A 21,198-nucleotide genomic window follows, 5' to 3' on the forward strand; every position below is an offset into this window, starting at 1 on the left:
TAGTAAAATTACATAGATTTCAGGTGTACAATTCTGTATTACATCATCTATAAATCCCATTGTGTGTTCATCACCCAGAGTCAGTTCTCCTTCCATCACCATATATTCGATCCCCCTTACCCTCATCTCCCACCCCCCACCCCCCGCCCCCCTTACCCTCTGGCAACCACTAAACTATTGTCTGTGTCTATGAGTTTCTGTTTCTCATTTGTTTGTCTTGTTCTTTTGTTGTTTTTGGTTTATATACCACATATCAGTGAAATCACATGGTTCTCTGCTTTTTCTGTCTGACTTATTTCGCTCAGCATTACTCTCTCAAGATCCATCCATGTTGTCACAAATGTTCCTATATCATCTTTTCTTACTGCCGAATAGTATTCCATTGTGTATATATACCACAACTTCTTTATCCATTCATCTATCGAAGGACATGTTGGTTGTTTCCATGTCTTGGCCACTGTAAACAAAGCTGCAATGAACATTGGAGCACACGTGTCTTTATCTATAAATGTTTTCAGATTTTTTGGGTAGATACCAAGGAGAGGGATTGCGGGATTATATGTCAATTCTACTCGTAACTTTTTGAGGAACCTCCACACTGCCTTCCATAATGGCTGCACCAGTCTGCATTCCCACCGACAGTGTCTGAGGGTTCCTTTTTCTCCACAGCCTCTCCAACATTTGTTATTGTTTGTCTTGTTGAAGATAGCCATTCTGACTGGGGTGAGGTGATATCTCATTGTGGTTTTGATTTGCATTTCTCTGATGATTAGTGATGTTGAGCATTTTTTCATATGTCTATTTGCTATTTGTATGTCCTCTTTGGAGAAATGTCTCTCCAAGTCCTCTGCCCATTTTTCAATTGGGTTGTTTGTTGTTTTGTTGTTGAGTTTCATGAGTTCCTTGTATATTTTAGATATTAGTACCTTATCGGAGGCACTGTTTGCAAAAATCTTCTCCCATTCAGTTGGTTCCCTCTTTATTTATTTTGTCGATGGTTTATTTTGCTGAGCAGAAGCTTTTAAGTTTCATATACTCCCATTCATTTATTTTAGCTTTTACTTCCATTGCCTTTGGCGTCAAATTCATAAAATGCTCTTTGAACCCAAGGTCTGTAAGTTTAGTACCTATGTTTTCTTCTATACAGTTTATTGTGTCAGGACTTATGCTTAAGTCTTTGATCCATTTTGAATTAATTTTGGTACATGGTGACAGTTAACAGTCCAGTTTCATTTTTTCCACATGGCTATCCAATTCTCCCAGCACCATTTATTGAAGAGGCTATCTTTCCTCCATTGTATGTTTTGAGCTTCTTTATCGAAAATTATATGTACATATTTATGTGGTTTTATTTCTGGGTTCTCAATTCTATTCCATTGGTCTATCTGTCTGTTTTTCTGCCAAGACCACGCTGTTTTGATTATTGTAGCCCTGTAGTACAAGCTAAAGTCAGGGAGTGTGATACCTCCAGTATTGTTCTTTTTCTTAAGATTGCTTTGGCTATTTGGGGTCTTTTGTTGTTCCAAACAAATCTGATGATTTGTTTGTTCTATTTCTTTAAAAAATGCCAATGGGATTTTGATGGGGATTGTATTGAATCTGTATATTGCTTTGGGTAATATGGCCACTTTAACTATATTGATTCTTCCAATCCATGAGCATGGAATGTCTTTCCATTTCTTTGTGTCTTCAATTTCTTTCAAAAATGTGTTACAGTTTTCAGCATATAGGTCCTTCGAATTCTTGGTTAAGTTTATTTCTAGGTATTTTATTCTTTTTGCTGCAATTGCAAAAGGAATTGTTTTCTGTATTTCTTTTTCTGAGATAGCACTGTTAGTATATAGGAATGCAATGGACTTTTGTACGTTGATTTTGTAGCCAGCAACTTTACTGTATTCGTTGATTGTTTCTAATAGCTTTTTGGTGGAGTCTTTAGGGTTTTCTATATATAGCATCATGTCATCTGCAAAGAGTGATAATTTAACTTCTTCATTCCCAATTTGGATGCCTTTTATTTCTTTATCTTGCCTGATTGCTCTGGCAAGGACTTCCAACACGATGTTGAAAAGCAGAGATGATAGGGGACAGCCCTGTCGTGTTCCTGAACGTAGAGCAAAGGGCTTCAGTTTTTCTCCATTAATTATGAGATTAGCAGAGGGCTTGTCATATATGCCCTTTATTATGTTAAGGTATTTTCCTTCTATACCCATTTTATTAAGTGTTTTAATCATAAATGGATGTTGTATCTTGTCAAATGCTTTTTCTGCATCAATTTATATAATCATATGATTTTTGTCATTTATTTTGTTTATGTGATGTATCACATTGATCGATTTGCATATGTCGAACCATCCTTGTGCCCCGGGGATGTACCCCACTTGGTCGTGATGAATAATCTTTTTAATGCGTTGTTGTATTCGATTTGCTAGAATTTTATTTAGGATTTTTGCATCGGTATTCATCAGAGATATTGGACTGTAGTTTTCTTTTTTTGTGCTGTCCTTACCAGGTTTTGATATCAGGGTAATGTCGGCCTCATAAAATGAGTTAGGGAGTACTGTCTCGTCTTCAATTTTTTGGAAGAGTTTTTGCAGGATTAGTATTAGATCCTCTTTGAAGGTTTGGTAGAATTCACTAGTGATTTCAATCTTAAATTTGTTGAGACTGATTTTGTGTCCCAATATATGGTCTATCCTTGAGAATGTCCATGTACACTAGAAAAGAATGTATAGTCTGATGTTTTAGGCTGAAGTGCTCTATAAATGTCAATTATGTCCATTTCATCTAATGTGTCATTTAAGGCTACTATTTCATTATTTACTTTCTGTTTGGATGATCTATCCATAGCTGTCAATGATGTATTTAAGTCCCCTAGTATAATTGTGTTTTGGTCAATTTCTCCCTTTAGTTCTGTTAGTAGTTGCTTGGTGTATTTCGGTGCTCCCTGATTGGGGGCAAAAATATTGATGACTGTTATGTCTTCTTGTTGTACAGTCCCCTTCACCATTATGAAATGTTCATCTTTGTCTCTTGTTATCTTTTTCACCTTGAAGTCTGTTTCATCTGATATCATTATGGCTACACCTAATTTTCTCTGGGTACCATTTGCTTAGAGTGTCAATTTCCACCCTTTCACTTTGAGTCTATGCTTGTCCTTGTAGCTGAGATGTGTCTCTTGGAGACAGCATATGGTTGGGTTTAGTTTTTTGATCCAGTCTGCTACTCTGTGCCTTTTTATTGGTGAGTTCAGTCCATTTACATTTAGTTGATTATTGATATGTGAGGATTTCCTGTCATTCTATCTTTAGTTTTCTGGTAAGGCTGTGTCTCCATTGTTTCTTTGCCTTTTTGTTGTTGTCTATTATTTCTGTGTGGTGGTATTCTATGATGTTTTCCTCTGTTTCTTCTTTTATTTCAGTAAATATTTCAGTTCTGGATTTATTTTGAGTGGTTACCCTTAAGTTTATGTAAAAGAAAGTTTGATATTTAGAGTATTCCATTTTCTTCAGCACGCTTACTTTCTCCATTCCGATATTCCGGTTCAGGCCTTTACTCTCCCCCTTTTTGATTTGTGGTTGCCACAAATTGTCCCTGTTGATGGTGGTCGAATAGCCTCCTTTAGTATTTCTTGTAGTGCAGGTCGTGTATTAGAAAATTCCCTCAGCTTCTGTATGTCTGGAAAGGTCTTTATTCCTCCTTCATATCTAAAGGATATCTTTGCTGGATATATTATTCTTGGCTCATGATTTCTCTCTTTCAATAGTTTTAATATTTGGTTTCACTCCCTCCTGGCTTGTAGCGTTTCTGCTGAAAAATCTGATGATAATCTAATGGGCTTTCCTGTGTAAGTTACCATCTTCTTTTCTCTGGCTGCCTTGAGGATTCTTTCTTTGTCGTTGATTTTAGACAGCTTCAACACAATGTGCTTTGGAGATGGCCTGTTGGGATTGAGGTAACTAGGTGTTCTATTTGCTTCTTGGATTCCATGATCCAGCTCTTTCCACAAGTTTGGGATGTTCTCATCAACAATTTGTTTGAATGTATTCTCTGTTCCCTTCTCTCTTTCTTCTCCTTCTGGTATACCGTTTATTCTTATATTTCTCTTTCTGATGGAGTCAGAAAGTTCTTGTAGAGTTCTTTCATTTATTTTAAGTCTCAAGGCTCTTTTTTCTTTCATCTGTGTAATTTCCAGGTTTCTATCTTCGCTGTCACTGATTCTTTCCTCCATCTCGTCAACTCTACTACGTAAGCTGGTTATTTCATTCTTAATTTCTTCTATTGAGTTCTTAATCTCCAGAAATTCTATTTGGTTCTTTTTTAAAATTTCAATCTCTTTCGTAAAATGCTCATGCTGTTCTTTGATATTTTTTCTGAGTTCATTTAACTGCCTATCTGTGTGTTCTTGCATCTCGTTGAGTTTTTTCAGAACTGCAATCTTGAATTCTCTGTCATTTAAGTCACATATCTGTATCTTTAAGTGCCGTTTCTGGAGATTTTTACTTTCTTTCTTAGCTATCTTGTTGCCTTGGTTATTCATGGCGATTACTGGTTTACTATTTCTCTTCCTAGACATCTACAGGAGTGGCTTCTGCAACAGGTTGATATGATTCGGTCTTTCTCTTGTTTTCTAGTAATTGTTGGTAGAATGTTTTATTTTTTTCCGACTGCAGCTTATTTTTCTTCTCCCACACGATAGTGCTATGTTTTCTCTGCAGTATTTCAGCTTCTCACACAATGGGGGGCTTCCCTTGGATATGGACTTCTCCTTTGTTAATAGTTCGTCTGGGTCACAGGGCGCAGTGTCCTGGTGAGTATGCAGAGAGCTTTTGAAGTTCCAAATCTCTTCCTGTACCAGATTCAGAGACCGTATGTTTCAGCAGTTCTGTTTACTCCTGCAGGGATTCGCCCAGATAGGTGGGGTCAGGGGCGGGTGAGTTGTGAGAGGTGGCCCAGAGTAATGGCAACGACCTCCACCAGAGCCGGTCCTGCTTCCATAGCTGCCTCTCCTTTGCCGGAACTAGTTGGGCTGCGAATCTGTGTCTGCGGTCCACAGTTCCCGAACAGGAAATATTCTATTCTTTTGATCTGACACTGCTACTTTTCTGTTTCTAGCACCAGGCAGGTTGGGGCAGGGCGAGTTCTGGGAGGGTAGTGAGTGTGTGGCTAGTCTCAGAGCCTAAGGCTTCCGTTCTCTGTGGCAGTGAGGGCTTAAACCACCGTTTTCAGCCTTCTTCCCTCAGTCTTTGCTCTGAGGTCTCTGCCGTGAGTGTTGGGTTCAGCCGTGTTATATGCTGCCCCCTCAGCCCTGTGGGCCATAAGCAGAGCCCTAGCAGTCCGAGTTCTTCCCTCTCCCACAGCTACGGTAGTTTCGGGAAGCAGTGAGCTCGGAGCACTGAGCTAGGTCTGCCTCCTGCGCCCGCGCGGTTCCGTCTCCGCACCTCTCCTTTTCCTCCTCCCCCCTACCCCCTCGTGCGGTTCTCCCACCTGTAGGTGACTATGGTAGGCGGCCTTTTCATCTTGTCTGTCTGCTGTGCAGGGAGTCCTTTGTGGAGTTTTTGTTGTTCGATTCGTTGTAAATTCCAGGGGAGCTTTACAGAGGCTCACCTCACGCCACCTTTTTTCCTCCTCTGTCAGAATGTTTTGTTTTCTCTCTGACTTCAGCCTTTTTTTCCTGTCTCACATGGTAGTGCTATGTTTTCTCTGCACTATTCCAGCTTCTCACATAATGGGGGGATTCCCTGGGATATGGACTTCTCCTCTGTTAATAGTTCGCCTGGTTCACAGGGCGCAGTGTCCTTGTGGGTATGCGGAGAGCTTTTGAAGTTCCAAAGCTCTTCCTTCACCAGATTCAGAGCCCATATATTTCAGCAGTTCTGTTTACTCCTGCAGGGATCCGCCCAAACAGGTGGGGCCAGGGGCGGGGTGAGTTGTGAGAGGTGGCCCAGAGTAATGGTGAGACCACCACCACAGCCGGTCCTGCTTCCACAGCTCCCTCCCCTTTGCCGGAACTTGTCGGGCTGCGAATCTGTGTCTGCGGTCCACAGGTCTCAGAACAGCAAATATTCTGTACCTTTGATCTGACACTGCTACTGTTCCGCTTCTATCACCGGGAAGGTGGGGGCGGGGCGAGCTCTGGGAGGGTGGGAGGGGGCGGCTAGTCTCAGTTACTAAGGCTTTCATTCTCTGCTCGGCAGTGAGGGCTTAAACCACCATTTTCAGCCTCTTCCCTAGTCTTTTCTCCGAGGTCTCTACCGGGTGTGTTGGGTTCAGCCGTGTTATATGCTGCTTGCTCAGCACTGTGGGCCATAAGCAGAGCGCTAGCAGTCCAAGTTCTTCCCTCTCCTGCACCTGCAGTAGTTCGGGATGCAGCGAGCTCAGAGCACTGTGCTAGGTCTGCGTCCTGTGCCCGCGTGACTCCGTCTCCGCACTTCTCCCTTCCCTCCTGCCTGCTCGTGCGATCGCCCCCCTTTAGGTGAATTCAGTAGTGGGCCTCTTCATCTTGCCTGTGTGCTCTGTAAGGAGTCCTTTGTGAGTTATTGTTGTTCGATTAGTTGTATATTCAAGGGTAGCTTTATAGATGCTCACCTCTCACCGCCATTTTGATCAATTTTCTTTATCTATAAAATTAAGAGTAATAATATAAACATTATAGAGTTTTTCTGATAATTCAATGAGGAAACTTTAAAGCACTTAACTCCTTTGGCACTTAATAACTTTGTGGGCCATCAATAAAGAGATGAAATTCCAAGTTAGCAGTTGCTAAGGAGGAAAAAAAGCTGTTACAGTTGAGTCAAGTGTGCAATAAAAATCAAGGGTCCTGGAAGTCAGAGAATCAGCAGATACAACACACATGAGGGTTGGTGCCCACCAATCCCTTGAATAAGTATCTTTTGTGTTTTCCTATTTTTTTTATTGCTTTCTGAGTTGGGTAACCTTGAGAGAACCATGAGATAGTAATTTGAATTAAATTGAGAAAAGGGCCTACAGCTGAGTTTGCCCTTATGCGACACCTGTGGAAAAGATACTGGTGTTATCTTACACAAAAGTCCTGTGTTTTTTTTTTTAGCTAATTTTCCCATCAGATAGAAAAATGCAACATCTGCCATATATCTTCCTTTGTATTGTCAACAAATTATGAAGCTCTGAATTTTCATAAAATGAAGCAAAAAAAGTTACAATTTCTGAGCTGAGAGTTGGTTTGGGACTATGTTTTCCCATGGTGCTGGGGAAATCAATCCTCATCTATTCGTCATCCTTTTGCCTCTCCTAGAAATGAAAAGTATTGGACCATCGTCCCCATTCTTGGAGCCATCTGATCGACCTACTTGTTTTTCTAATCACAGCTGCTTGCTTGGTCAGCTTCTGCTAGGTGGTCTGAGAGAATTGGAGCATCATTGAACACTTGTCCTTGAGCACTTGTCTGAAGCCAACGTAGCTCTCCTTTGCCAGTTAACTTAATGAGGTTCTTCAGGATGACTCCACTGAGGTTTGGTAAAAGTGAGAAGGAATATTGAAACCAATTAAACTTCAGTGTTGGAAGAAGAAGCATAACTGGTGGACTGAGTGTTACCACTAGAGACAGCAGTACCTCAGAGCCTTTCCCATGAAGGATCATAACACAGCTGGTGGGGAAATGGAAGGCAGGTGGAGTCTTTAAGCTTTGCAAGTCGGAGGCAAGAAGCCTACTAGGCAGATAAATTTGGTAAATCACTTTCACCCTGCTCACAGTGGTGCTTATGAGAAGGTTGACCTCTAGGGACCAAAAGTTATCCTCTGTGAAATCTATGCTGCCATGCTTTATCTTTGTTGGGATAAAATGAGTCAGGACTTTTGGGATTATTTTTTAAGGAAAAGTTATAGATATGTTACCTAACTATTTTCACAAGAATGCTGAAATCTGTCAGTCTTCTTGACTGATTAATAAGTACTGTTCCTGAGATGTAGCATGACAGTTTTGCAATTTTATATGGCAGTTTTGATGATGAAATCTTGGCTGCTTAGAATGAATTGGAGGCATTCTTCCAGTGAACTGCAGCGAAGCAGGAAGTTCTTCAGAGTTCTATGAAGGGAAATCAATCCTTGGGAAAATCAGGGTGGTGCTCTGCGTGATACTAAAGCAAATTTGGTTAGACATAGTGGTAAGAAGAAGAGAAGACTTCCGGAAGCTGGTGCCAAATAACAGCCTAGGGATTCAATTTGTTCTCAGTGGAAGAAGATGAGTATGACACTTGTAAATGCTGCTGGGAATATTTCAGATGAGGTGACACACTTTGGTAATGGATTCCTTTAAACAGTTGAATGCCTTGGAGGAAATGAATAGTCATTCTCCTCTCACTTCAGGGAGACCAGTTGGCTAAATGGAAGGAGACGCAGGGCAAGTGCACCTCAGTCCCTGACTTAGCTTCTCTGGTGGCTTCCTATTGCCGCTGGGTCTTAACTATCCAGTGATTCATTCATAACACTTGTTATGTGTTGAGTGGGGCACTTGTCTCCTTAATTAAGGTTATTTAGAGAAATGTGAAATCTGAGCAGCAAGAGTTACAGTTGAATACCTTCCGTATAGTAAATGCTGCTTATGGTTTTTCAGAGGCAGGAAGCTGAATAATAACAAATCTCAGCCCTCACAAAACCCTATGAGGTATCATTATTATCTACATTATACAGATGAGGAAATCATGACTCACAGATATTAGATAACTTGCCCTGATTCACACACCATATAAGTGATAGAGCCAAGATTGGAATCTACGCCACTGTAGGGAAAATAGAGTCAGTCAGGCTCCCTCCCCGGCCATTCTGCAGACCTGATGCAGTGGCCCGCCAGTTACCTACCATGGAATGTTGCGCAGGCACCGTCCATCCTGAAGATGTCGCTGTTTATGTACACTTATATAAGCACCTCGTCTGTGAGCCACTATTGTCTCAGCACAGTATAAAAGCCCGGCCGTCATACAAGGCTGGTGGTACCCTAACAAGGCTGGCTGTGCCCAGAAAGCCTGTGAATAAAGCATGCCTAACTCTGCCTTCGGCTCCATGCATCTTCTGCCAGCTCTCAAGAGTTATGGACACCTTACACCGGGGTCACCACGCTCCTGGACAGCCAGTTGGATTCTGGAGCCTGCGTCTTTAACCACAAAACTGTACTGCTTCTGTGCATAGGGAAATGACTGTCCTGGAAGCAAACAAGGAGTACCAAACAGTTTACTTATAAGAAGTACAGTTTGTTTATATGAAGTTAGGGAAGAGCCCATTTTTACTTACCCATAATACTAACAAAATGGGTTTTCTGAGTTGCTTTTTCTGCTTAACTGAGAATATTCATGGATATTTGTATCACTCCTCAGTCACATGTTGGTGGTAGCTGGATTACCCAACAACAAAAGAGGGCAAGCCTCAATGTACAAGCACTTTTAAAGCCTCACAATTGGTATTGTCACATTGGCCAAAATAAGTCAAATGGCTAAGGTTTTGATGGTAGGGGTGGCAAAGTTTCAAAAGGCTGTGTATACAGGGATCTGTGGACAAATTGTGAGCCATTACTAAAACAATCATCCACACCTTTTATTTCACTTGGTTCTAAACCGTCTTTAGCCATGTAGAATTGCTTCCTAGGCCCTGTTTCACATTTCTGTGCTGTAGCTTGTGTTATTATCAACAAAATGTATACTTGAAATATATCTCACAACACATGTCCCCTCACCCACCACAATCTAGTTGGTTTATACCTATTTAGTTCTTTGTTTTTCATTAATTTTTTTAAAAATTAAAGTTTATTGGGGTGACAATGATTAGTAAAGTTACATAGGTTTCAGGTGTACAATTCTGCAATACATTGCAGCTTTATTTACAGTGGCCAAGACACGGAAACAACCAGTGTCCTTTGATAGATGATTGGATAAAGAAGATGAAATAGTGCTATTTGGGACAACATGGATGAATCTTACGCTAAGCAAAATAAGTCAGATAGAAAAAGTCGAGAACCATATGATTTCACTGATACGTGGTATATAAAACTGAAAACAACAAAGGAACAAGACAAACAAATAAATAAAACTCAGACAGAGACAATACTTTAGTGGTTACCAGAGAGTAAGGGGAGAGGGTGGTGGTGGATGAGGGTAAAAGGGATCATTAAACTTTGTTTTAATCAGCCTCAAAATTCTGTGACAGATTTTTGGTCAAGTTGTTTCCATTAAAAAGTACTGATTTTAAAAAACTGATAACTTAAAAATTGCCACACTCACAAAAAACAAATGGTCCACAAAACATTCTCCTTTCCTTCTAAAGGTTTTACGATGCATTGTAATAATTAACGAGTCTTCTATTATTAAACTTAAATGGCCAATTGAGACAAACAGTTCCGAGACCGTTCTTCCACCACTGATTAAGACTGGGGTGGCAGGTATTGGGGATAATACTCATTTAGCCTCTGAGCTTTCTGGGCCGACTTGGTGACCTTGCCAGCTCCAGCTGCCTTCTTATCCACTGCTTTGATGACACCCACAGCAACTGTCTGTCCCAGGTCACGCACAGTACAACAGCCCGGGGGAAGGTAGTCAGAGAAGCTCTCAACACACATGGGCTTGCCAGGAACCATGTCAATGATGGCAGCATCACCAGATTTTGAAAACTTGGGGCCATCTTCCAGCTTTTTCCCTGAATCACCATCAATCTTCTCCTTCAGCTCAGCAAATCTGCAAGTAATATGAGCTGTGTGATAGTGCAGCACAGGTGCATTTCCGGCACTGATTTGGCCTTGGATGGTTCAGGATAATCACCTGACTCATGAAGCCACTTGCTTCCATTGGTGCGTCACTTTTCCTGTCTCCACCCATATTGCCACGATGAACATCTTTGACAGACACATTCTTGACACTGAAGCCCACATTATCCCCAGGAAGAGCTTCACTCAAAGCTTCATGGTGAATTTCAAGAGACTTTACTTCAGTTGTAACACTGACTGGAGCAAAGGTGACCACCATACTGGGTGTGAGTACACCAGTCTCCACTCGGCCCACAAGGACAGTACCGACACCATCAATTTTGTAGACATCCCAGAGGGGCAGGCGCCAAGGCTTGTCAGTTGGACAAATTGGTGGCAGGATGCAATTCAGAGCTTCAAGCAGCATGGTTCCACTGGCATTGCCATCTTTATGGGTGACTTTCCATCCGTTGAACCAAGCCATGTCAGCATTTGTCTCTAGCATGTTGTCACCATTCCAACAAGAAATTGGCACAAATACTACTGTGTCAGGGTTGTAGCCTGTTTTCTTAATGTAGGTGCTGACTTCCTTAACAAGTTCCTCATATCTCTTCTGGCTATAAGGTGGCTCAGTGGAATCCATTTTGTTGACAGCAACAATTAGTTGTTTCACATCCATTGTGCAAGCCAGAATGGGCTCACAGGTCTGCCCATTCTTGGAGAGACCTACTTCAAATTCATCAACACCAGCAGCAACAATCAGGACAGCACAGTCAGCCTGAGATGTGCCTGTAACCATGTTTTTGATAAAGTCTCTGTGTCCTGGGCTATCAGTGATGGTCACATAACATTTGCTGGTCTAGAATTTCCACAGGGAGATATCAATGGTGATCCCAAGCTCTTGTTCAGCTTTCAGTTTATCCAAGACCCAGGCATTACTTGAAGGAGACCTTTTCCATCTCAGCAGCCTCCTTCTCAACTTTTTCGATGGTTCCTTTGTCAATCCCACCACATTTGTAGATCAGATGACCAGTGGTGGTAAACTTGCTGGAATCTACGTGTCCAATGACAATGACATTGTGTGTCATTTCCTTTTCCATTTTGGGTTAGATTTAGCGGTGGCTTTCACTATATCTTTGCTCTGGTGGCAAACCGATTGCAAAAAAGCAATACCTATTTATTTATTTCTTTTTTCTTTCTTTTTTAAAAAAAATTATTATCTTTTGTATTTCATGGAAGAGGCATTAAGGGTCATGACATAACTTTATTTACAGACATATCTAGTATGTTGAATTCAACAGTTTGATCCATTTTTCAAAGTGACTGCACCTCTTAAAATGCTCCCCTTCATATCCGTTTCATGGATTAAGTAAAACATACTTCTTAAGCAGTTGGTGTCTTACTATAAAGAAAGGTGTGGCAAATCCAGATCCAAAGTACAGAGTCATCATAACTAGCAACCACCACTTGTTTTCCACTGAAAATGGCACATTCTTCCCTGGGCCTTCCTCATAGTGGCTCCTATGGACAACAGAGGTTGTGAACTTCCAGATGCTCTGTCCCAACATAGTGCTGTTGGGAGGCCCGAGAAAGGTGCAGAGACCGAAAACGGAGGAAATGGCAGTTCCACAACAACTCCTACCTATTTATTTCTTAAAGGTCATCTGCTTCCTCAGTCTCCACTGTACCCTGGGCAGTCTTCCATCATTACACTCTATTCATCTGTTTACATATTTATCTCTTCTTACCAGGCTTTAATCCTATTGAGGGCAAGTTTTGGATTTTATTTTGTGTACCCTGCACTTAACAGCATATTGCTACATAACAGGAGCTTAATATATATATGCCTAATGAAAGAGCAAATGAAGTGCTTTCCAAAATTTTGGTAGCTGTAGTGCTGCCTGTTTTTTTTTTTTTTTTTTTTTTTTTTTTTTTTTTTATTAAATTTATTGGGGTGAGAATTGTTAGTAAAATTACATAGATTTCAGGTGTACAATTCTGTATTACATCATCTATATATCCCATTGTGTGTTCATCACCCAGAGTCAGTTCTCCTTCCATCACCATATATTCGATTCCCCTTACCCTCATCTCCCACCCCCCCACCCCCCGCCCCCGTTACCCTCTGGCAACCACTAAACTATTGTCTGTGTCTATGAGTTTCTGTTTCTCATTTGTTTGTCTTGTTCTTTTGTTGTTTTTGGTTCATATACCACATATCAGTGAAATCACATGGTTCTCTGCTTTTTCTGTCTGACTTGTTTTGCTTAGCATTACTCTCTCAAGATCCATCCATGTTGTCACAAATGTTCCTATATCATCTTTTCTTACTGCCGAATAGTATTCCATTGTGTATATATACCACAACTTATTTATCCATTCATCTATCGATCATTGCTGCTTTGTTTACGGTGGCCAAGACATGGAAACAGCTGCCTGTTTTTTGACCCTGAAAACTGATATTTTAGCTGAAGTTATAACCACTTGTCCAGTTTCCTTAAGGTCCTATTAAGACTTTCAAAAGTTAGGGTGGATTTTCTACTGAGTCTTTGCAAGACCATCTTCAATTATGGGGAGATACTGTGGGGCTTGATCAAGATCAGGTTTGGGAAACACTTGCTTAGATGGGCACTGGCTAAAGCTACCACCCCACCTTACTAAGAAGAATGGCTCATCTTTCCCGTTTGATGTGAAAATACAAAATCTCATAGGTACAAAGTGTTAAGTCAAGTAGCAGAGGAGAAGGTAAGAGTGTTGTCTAGAAACTGAACATGTGTACCATACACAATATTTGTGTTTCTGTGTGACAGAGGTCGGAGAGATAGCTAACATGCTGAAGAAATATGGTGACAGCCTTTTGTACCCAGAGATAAGAAAATGAAATGTGGCTCAGGATGTACGAGAGGTGCTGAGAATGATTGAAAGTCTGTGAAATTGCATGTTTTCATGTCTGTCAGCAGGTATTTTTTTCCTTCCTTCAAAGCACCAGCCTTTTCATAAATAGTCTTTATTCATCAGACCCTTTCAAAAAACAAACAAACAAACAAAAATCAACCTAGCCTTTAACAGCCTTTGCTGAGAAAGAAGTGAACACATTCCAATGTGTCAGATACCCACTTACCCTGGCTTGGCAGAGGCTCACACTTAGAAGGCTGCCATAATGGATCTGCAGAGCTTTGGCTGCCCAGGCATTTCAAAGGCTTTAATGGTCCCAGCTCATTGTTTTCTACCAATGTCATCATCTTCAGCAAAAGAAACAGGGGTCCCAGTGAGGCTTTCTGGCCTTGCTCTTCACTTCTGCAAGCTTCATTGTCTTTTGTCCCTGCTCAGTCTTTACATCCTGCAAAAGCATTCATGTCAGCTAATTCTCCTTTTGGTTGGATGGAGGCAGTGCCTTTTTTCCTCCAGTGATGGAGGGGTATCCAAGGGTGATGGTCAGGACTTTGAAAAGAGCTGGAAATTAGAAGAAAAGTAGAGCTTAGGGAAAAAGACATAAGACCAAATGCTATATCTGCTTCATTTTCAACATATGACCTTCAAATCTTACAGAAGTCCTTGCCACAGCTAAAAATTGCCAAAGCCTCAGACTCTAAAGAAGTTTTTTGTGGGGCTTTGTTTACAAGGATTTGAGGACTTGATTTCAATGAGTCACAAATTGCCTATACTGGATCTTTCACTTACTACTTGAATTTTTGCAAAGCCATAATTATTACAAAGGCTGGCTCCATCGTTCTCAGCTTTTCTAGTCAGTTTTACAAGGTAACCAACAACTACCATTGCCTTCGAGATTTTGAAAGTGCTTCTTAAAATCTTACGAGCAGGTGCTGCCCCATAAAAGCCGTTAACAGAACTTAAAATAGTTTAACAGCACAAGCTTGGGAGATGAATAGGATGTTGAAGGGCAAGGCAGATATATAGAGGGGTGGTAGAGTGATGGGGATAACTGACTTCCTCTAAAAGATCGGTTGATGAAGGGAATTAGGAGAGGACGGGATTTGACAAGAAGTACATGGGTTCCTGAAGGGAAGGGAAATAATTTTTATAAGCATACTCCAAAACACTCTCATTAGGGTCTTAAGACTCATTGTACAGTTTTGCAAACACAAACAAATATGAATATATGATTATCTCCACCTTTTTAAAAACACAAATAGTAGTATAGTATATACAACATTGTGCACTTAGCTTTTTCACTTGACAAGATATCTTGGAAATATTTTGATGCCAATATAGAGAGGGCTTCATTATTCTTTTTTATAGCTGTATAATAGTCTATTTAACAAGTATACCCTTTTTTTTCCCCTGACTCAATCCCTGTTGATGGAATTGCTTTCTTTTTTTTTTTCCTAATCCTTTGCCTTCATGTGTTTGCAAGTATATCTGTAGGATAAATTCTTAAAAACAGAATACCTGGATCAAAGAGTAAATGCATTTGTGATAAATATATTTTACATGTTGCCAAATTGCTCTACACGGAAGTGTACTAGTTACACTCCTACCAGCAATGTATGAGTTTTCCTTTCTCTGTAGCCTCACCACATAGTGAGTTACCAGATTTCAAATTTTTTGCTAATTTGATAGAAAGGATATTTAAGTTGTTTTATTTTGCAATTATTTTATTATTAGTGAAGTTGCACATATTTCTATATGTTTAAGACCCATTTGAGTTTCCTTTTCAGTGAACTGTTGCATTCTTTGACCATTTTTTCTGTTGGGTTGTTGGCCTTTAAACATAATGTCTAAGAAGCCTACTTCAGTGATGTACTAAATAGGATTCAGAACCCCATTACATTCAGTGTAAAATACTGGGCTTCACATTGTCAGAAGGAGAGCTGTGTTGAGGTAAGAGGAACAAGGGGAGAGGTTGCTCCCCATGAACACGATTACCAAAAGGGGTGCCTTTTAGACAAATATTTTAAAGGTTTTATACTGATATGATGAAAAGACACCAGAGGAAGCAGTGTGAAAATGAGACACATAAGAAAGGTAGCCAAGGATAGAATGTGTCTACTCCCGCAAATAAGTACTAACCCAGGCCAACACAGCTTCCTTCTGGCTCAGTCCCTGACCCCAGTTGGAAACTGACTATACCCCTCTTCACTGATTGCTGATGACTAGTTCTGTGTTGGTGTGTTTCTATGAGGTTTAGCTCAATACAGGTTCAGTTCATAGAGCTCACTCTATGAACAAATGATTTTCTTTAGTTTTTTCAATTATAATCATGTATTTTATTTAACCCACTATATCCAAAATGTTATCATTTCAACATGTAATCAATCTAAAAAAATGTGATATGTGTTATATTCTTGTTTTTTATGTTAAGTCTTTAAAATCCAGTGTGTATTTTATACTTATACCATTTCTCAATTTATACCAGCCACATTTCAAGTGCTAGATAACCACATGACCTGGTGGCTACCATATTGGATATCACAGTTACAGGCAATGGAGAGCTACTTGAAGCTTTTCTTTTAAAATCAATAACTGTACTTTTAAAACATTTTACTTTGAAATAATTTTAGTTTTGCAGAGTTCCCATATGCCCTGTACCCAGTTTCCCCTAATCTTAATGTTTTTATATTTCCTCCTTATTTTACAACTTTGTCTCTTTTCTACTTTTTGAGAGATTTTCTCCATTTTCTCTTTAAAACCTTCTCTTGTATATTTTATTTCATACTTTTAATTTCTAAGAGCTTTTACTTATTCTCTGGTTATTCCTTTTTATAGCATACTGCTGTTGCTGCATGGATACAATATCATTTATCTCTCTGGGGATACTAGTCATAGTCTTTATCTACTACTTCCTACATTAGGAGTTGGGGGCACAGGTGAAGCTTAGAGACAAGACAGATAGTTTTAATAGGAAATCCCTGCATAAAGCTGGGAATCCAAAGACCACACCCTCAATGGGATGGTGCAAGATAACTAACTAATCCCATAACTGTTAAACACATAAAATCAGTAGTTTAAAATAATCACAAATATATGGTGATGGAAGGAGAACTGACTCTGGGTGGTGAACACACAATGCAATAATATATAGATGATGTATTATAGAAGTGTACACTTGAAACCTATATAATTTTACTAACCAATGTCACCGCAATAAATTTAATAAAAATGAAAAAATGAAAAAAGTCATCATGTAATGAGAACACCAGCCTCAGATTATTTAAAGAAGAGGTAATTTCAATTTTATACAAATTATTCTAAGGAAGTAAAACGAAATATACCTCAACTTTTTCTATGGAGCCAGTAAAACCTCAGTAACAAAATCAGATAAAGATAATTAAAAAGAAAGTAAAATTACAGGACAAAGTCACTCATGAACACAAATGTAAAAACCACAAAATACTGTAAAATTAAATCCAACAAAGTGTAAGAAAGGTGATATTTCACAACCAAGCAAGGGTTATTCCAGAAATGTAAGGTAGATGTAACATTAGAAAATCAATTAATATAATTCACTGCATTAAGAGAAAATCATATAAGATGATCTCAATAGATACAAAAAAGCACCAGGAAAAATACAAATTGCATTAATAATAATAATAATGATAAACCTTTGCAAACTAGAAATAAAAGGAACTTCTGTCCTGATACAGGGAATCTGTAAAACTCTTACATCAAACATTATTTCTGATGGAGGAATACTAAAAATATCCCCTTTGAGTTAAGAAAAAAGATAAGGATGATGATTCTCCTTAGTCCTATTCAGTATTATGCTAGAAGTTCTAGCTATTGTATAAAGAAAAGAGAAATAAATAAAATATGTAATAATTGGAAAGGAAGCAATAAACAATCATTATTTGTAATTCTACCATAAAGAGCTTAAAGTAGATAAAGATAAATTATTCAAACTAATAAGAATTTAGTAAGATTGTTGGATGAAAAAATCAACATACAGAAATCAACTCCATTTCTATTCATCAGGAACAATTATTAGAAGTGTTAGAAGTATGACACTGTGTTAGAAGTGTTAGAAGTTAGTTAGATTTTGACTATGCTAGGTACCTCATATAAGTGGAATCATACAGTGTTTGTCTTTTTGTGACTGGCTTATTTCACTTAGCATAATGTCCTCAAGGTTCATTTGTGATGCTGCTTATTGCAGAATGTCCTTACTTTTTAAGGCTGAATTTTCCATTGTCTGTATACATAAGTACCACATTTTGCTTATCCACTCATCTGTGATGGACATTTGGGTTGCCTCCATGTTGTAGCTATTATGAATAATGCTATACAAACATGGGTGTAACAAATATCTCTTTGAGACCCTGATTTCAATGCTTCTGAGTTTTTATATCACTGACTTATTGTTTTTTCCAAGTTATTATTAAGCAGTGAATCTTCAGTTTACTTTGCATTGACAATAATCTTAGTTTGGAGTTTTTGGCTATTTTTGTCATCACCCACTTTTCAGCAGTTGCTTACTGCAATAGATGAGTTAAAAAAAGAAATAAAAAAGTGAAACAAAAAACCCCTCTGATTTCATGCCTTTCTGGTGGCTACAGGTGACTGAAAACTGACATTGAAGCAAATGGGGGTCTTGAGATAGCAACAGCACATTTACTTGCCTCACTTGGAATTTTGTGACTGCAAGTAAGCGAGAAAGACCTCAGAGCATCAAGGAAAGTAATAGTCACAGCGCCATGCAATTTACACTACAGGAGACGTGTGGAATGAGTTTTAAGCCAGATTTAGATTTGTTGATCTAGAATTGTATGAAATTGAGGATTACTTCTTCCTCACTATGGGCAGTTACCTTTCTGCATATAAACATGTTTACATCTCTTCCATCTTGAAAATATTTTTTTGATCTGAGGTCCACTACTGGCTAATGCCTTATCATTCTCCATTATATAGCTATAGTTCTTTAAGGAATTGCTTACATTCCTTTTTAGCTTTCTTACTTCCCTTTCATTCGCTCAACCCACTGCAGTCTGTTTTCACTGCCGTCACTTTACTAAATTGGCACTCACTAAGTTTACTGGTGAACTTCATGTCACTAAATTAGATGGACAGTCTTCTGTGCTTATATATCCTTGACCTTCCTTGCAGTGTTTGTCCCTGTGGACCACTCCTTTCTGAAGAATTTGTCCTTCCTTGGCTTCTGTGAGTCCTGATTTCCCTCATCTCTCTCCAGCCACTCATTTCCTATTTTCTTTGTAGTGGTCATCACTGCTTGATAGTATATATTATTAGGTTGGTGCAAAAGTAATTGCAGTTTAACAGGTTAAAAATAATTGCTAAAACCACAATTACTTTTGCACCAACATAATAATTTGTTTCCTTATTTATTATTTGTCTTCCCCTATTAGATTGTAGCTTTCTGAAATATTTTTTTGTCTTTAAGAGTCTTATTTGAGGCAGCGTAACGTCTAGGTAATGATGAGACATAGAAGTAGTGATGTCAAGTAGGTGGTTGAATCTATTTAGGTAAGATGCTTAGGCTGGTGCCTGACACATAGTACACACCCAATCCCTGTTGGCTGCAGCAACAGCACCACCACCCATCATCCAAATCATTGATTGAAAAGGTATTTGATCAGCGTTGATCTTATGTCATCACAATAAACAACTAACTAGATTGAACTAAGTAGCTCTTTTAAACTTCTTAAGCCAACTTTCACACAAAAATTAACTGAGGAGTTCAGGAGCCCTCCAGGATTTGTGTTGCAGAAATGACTGCCTTTTTAGGGTTGGGGGATGGGCCAGCTTTGGTGTCCCTCAAGAAAACTAACTCAGAGATAATTTGGGTGGCATTTAGAAACTCTTCTTCCCACAGCAGTGTTGCTACCAGACAGATGGAATGATGTGTTTTGAGGCTGTGCTTGTGTTATCCTTAGGCAGTGGCAATTTGTAAAGATGTTCCTTTCACAGATCTTGTTATTGCTTATAAAATTGCTGTCAGTTTCTTTCCTCTGCTTTCAATTACATATTATCTTTCCTTTGTGTTGGTGACACCTGTATTTATACAAAGCACTAGATAAAATAGGAAATGTATGGATATATCAGCATATTTTCAATACTTTAAAGAAGCCTAATAAATCCCAGTGAACTTGTCCTTTCTCATGACATTTATGCTTAATACAGTAATAAGTATGAAGTCATGTCTCTATTATCTTTCTAGGAATAGTTGCCTCAGAATACCCTGGAAAACAAGAAGAAAATAGTCCATCCTTCCATGTTGAAGCCTAATCACCGAAGTTTACCTACTTTCCAGCAAAGCAGAGGCAGAAATGGATAGGTAGAACTCAGGGGTCAGGGTATTTGTAGGCAAACATTATAATGGAAGGAAATGGCATTCCATGAAGCTTCGTTATTTTAGTGCCAGATTGCAGTTTCTGACACAGATTTTGCTCTGTGAACTTGGAATGCTATTTAAATTTTCTGGACCTCAGTTTCCTTATTTACAATGTGAGAAACAATCCTTACATCTTGGACTTGGAAGGATAAGTGATATGGTGATATTTGGGAACTGTAGGAATAGAATCTCTATATTCGTCTCTATGACTTTCTTTCATGTATCCCTTGACTTCTGTACCCACCTTACAGGTCTCCCAACAATCTTATTTCTTATTTCCTGTAGGTAGATGGCCAGTACAACACCTTGACTTCCTTGCCAAATATATAATTCCTCTCTACTCCACTTCAGCCAACCACAACCACACCTGGGACATTTCTGAAATTTGAATTATTTCAACTTTGTGATCTCAAATTCAGAGCTACCCCCATCTCTCTCCATAATCTCTGATCCTTTAACTTTCCTACTTTCTCATTCACACTGAATCAGCTATTTCCCCCATATCATAACTCTAGATACTCAATCCTTCCTAGTTCACAATGTCCTTCCTGCCTGTTCTTACCTTCCTGCCCACCAGAGACCCCATGGCCAGCCATGCCATTGGTTACTCCAATATCCTTGAATTCTATACTCTTCGACAGACACATGCTCACCAGGTCTGTCCCCACCTTGGGTCATCACTGTTTTCTCCTTTCTCAGAATTGGCATGCTGATAGTTGTGGGAGGAAGGCACGAACATTTGTTGACTAGGTGGCCTACAGAATGATGCTATCGGTTCTTATCCCTTTATATCTTATCTACTCTCTACCATTACTGTTCCATCAGCGATTAGTCTATTCATCTTTGTTGACATCCTATCATATTCACTACAATGGATGTTCCAGATATTTTCTGTGTATAAACTCTTAATTCTGCTCCCCTACACGCTCAGCAGATGATCTTGCTTAGTACATCATGAGAAGACAAAGGCTACCCACCATGGAACACCAGATACTTCCTGCTTTCCTTATATTTTATTTACACTTTCTTCACCTACTCAGAATTTCTCGGTATCTTCTGTTTCCTGTCATTTCCCCCTCTTGACTCAGCCAAAGAATTGTTCCTCTTCTTTAAAGGCTAGTCCCTCCACCTGAGTTTTAAATTTTCCTTTTCCTTCCTAAAGTGAGGCTACACTCCATCAATTTCTGCT

General features: G+C 39.3%; 1 protein-coding gene and 2 pseudogenes across 1 annotated transcript in view; all 3 read right to left on the reverse strand.

Annotated features, from left to right (window-relative positions):
* Positions 1-6,598, reverse strand: part of ESX1 (ESX homeobox 1) — a 142,647-nt gene extending 136,049 nt beyond the window's left edge. The window contains exon 1 of the mRNA XM_074323310.1: positions 6,586-6,598. Within this exon, the coding sequence (XP_074179411.1) occupies positions 6,586-6,598 (13 nt within the window). The remainder of the gene's footprint in view (positions 1-6,585) is intronic.
* A 3,786-nt stretch (positions 6,599-10,384) lies between these two features.
* LOC109439005 (elongation factor 1-alpha 1 pseudogene) lies at positions 10,385-11,802 on the reverse strand (annotated as a pseudogene).
* A 258-nt stretch (positions 11,803-12,060) lies between these two features.
* On the reverse strand, positions 12,061-12,270 carry LOC109439004 (cytochrome c oxidase subunit 7C, mitochondrial pseudogene; annotated as a pseudogene).
* Positions 12,271-21,198: the final 8,928 nt, after the last annotated feature.

This window comes from Rhinolophus sinicus, chromosome 18 (assembly GCF_057876585.1).
Source record: "Rhinolophus sinicus isolate RSI-liver-muscle chromosome 18, RSI-T2T, whole genome shotgun sequence".
Classification (NCBI taxonomy): Eukaryota; Metazoa; Chordata; class Mammalia; order Chiroptera; family Rhinolophidae; genus Rhinolophus; species Rhinolophus sinicus.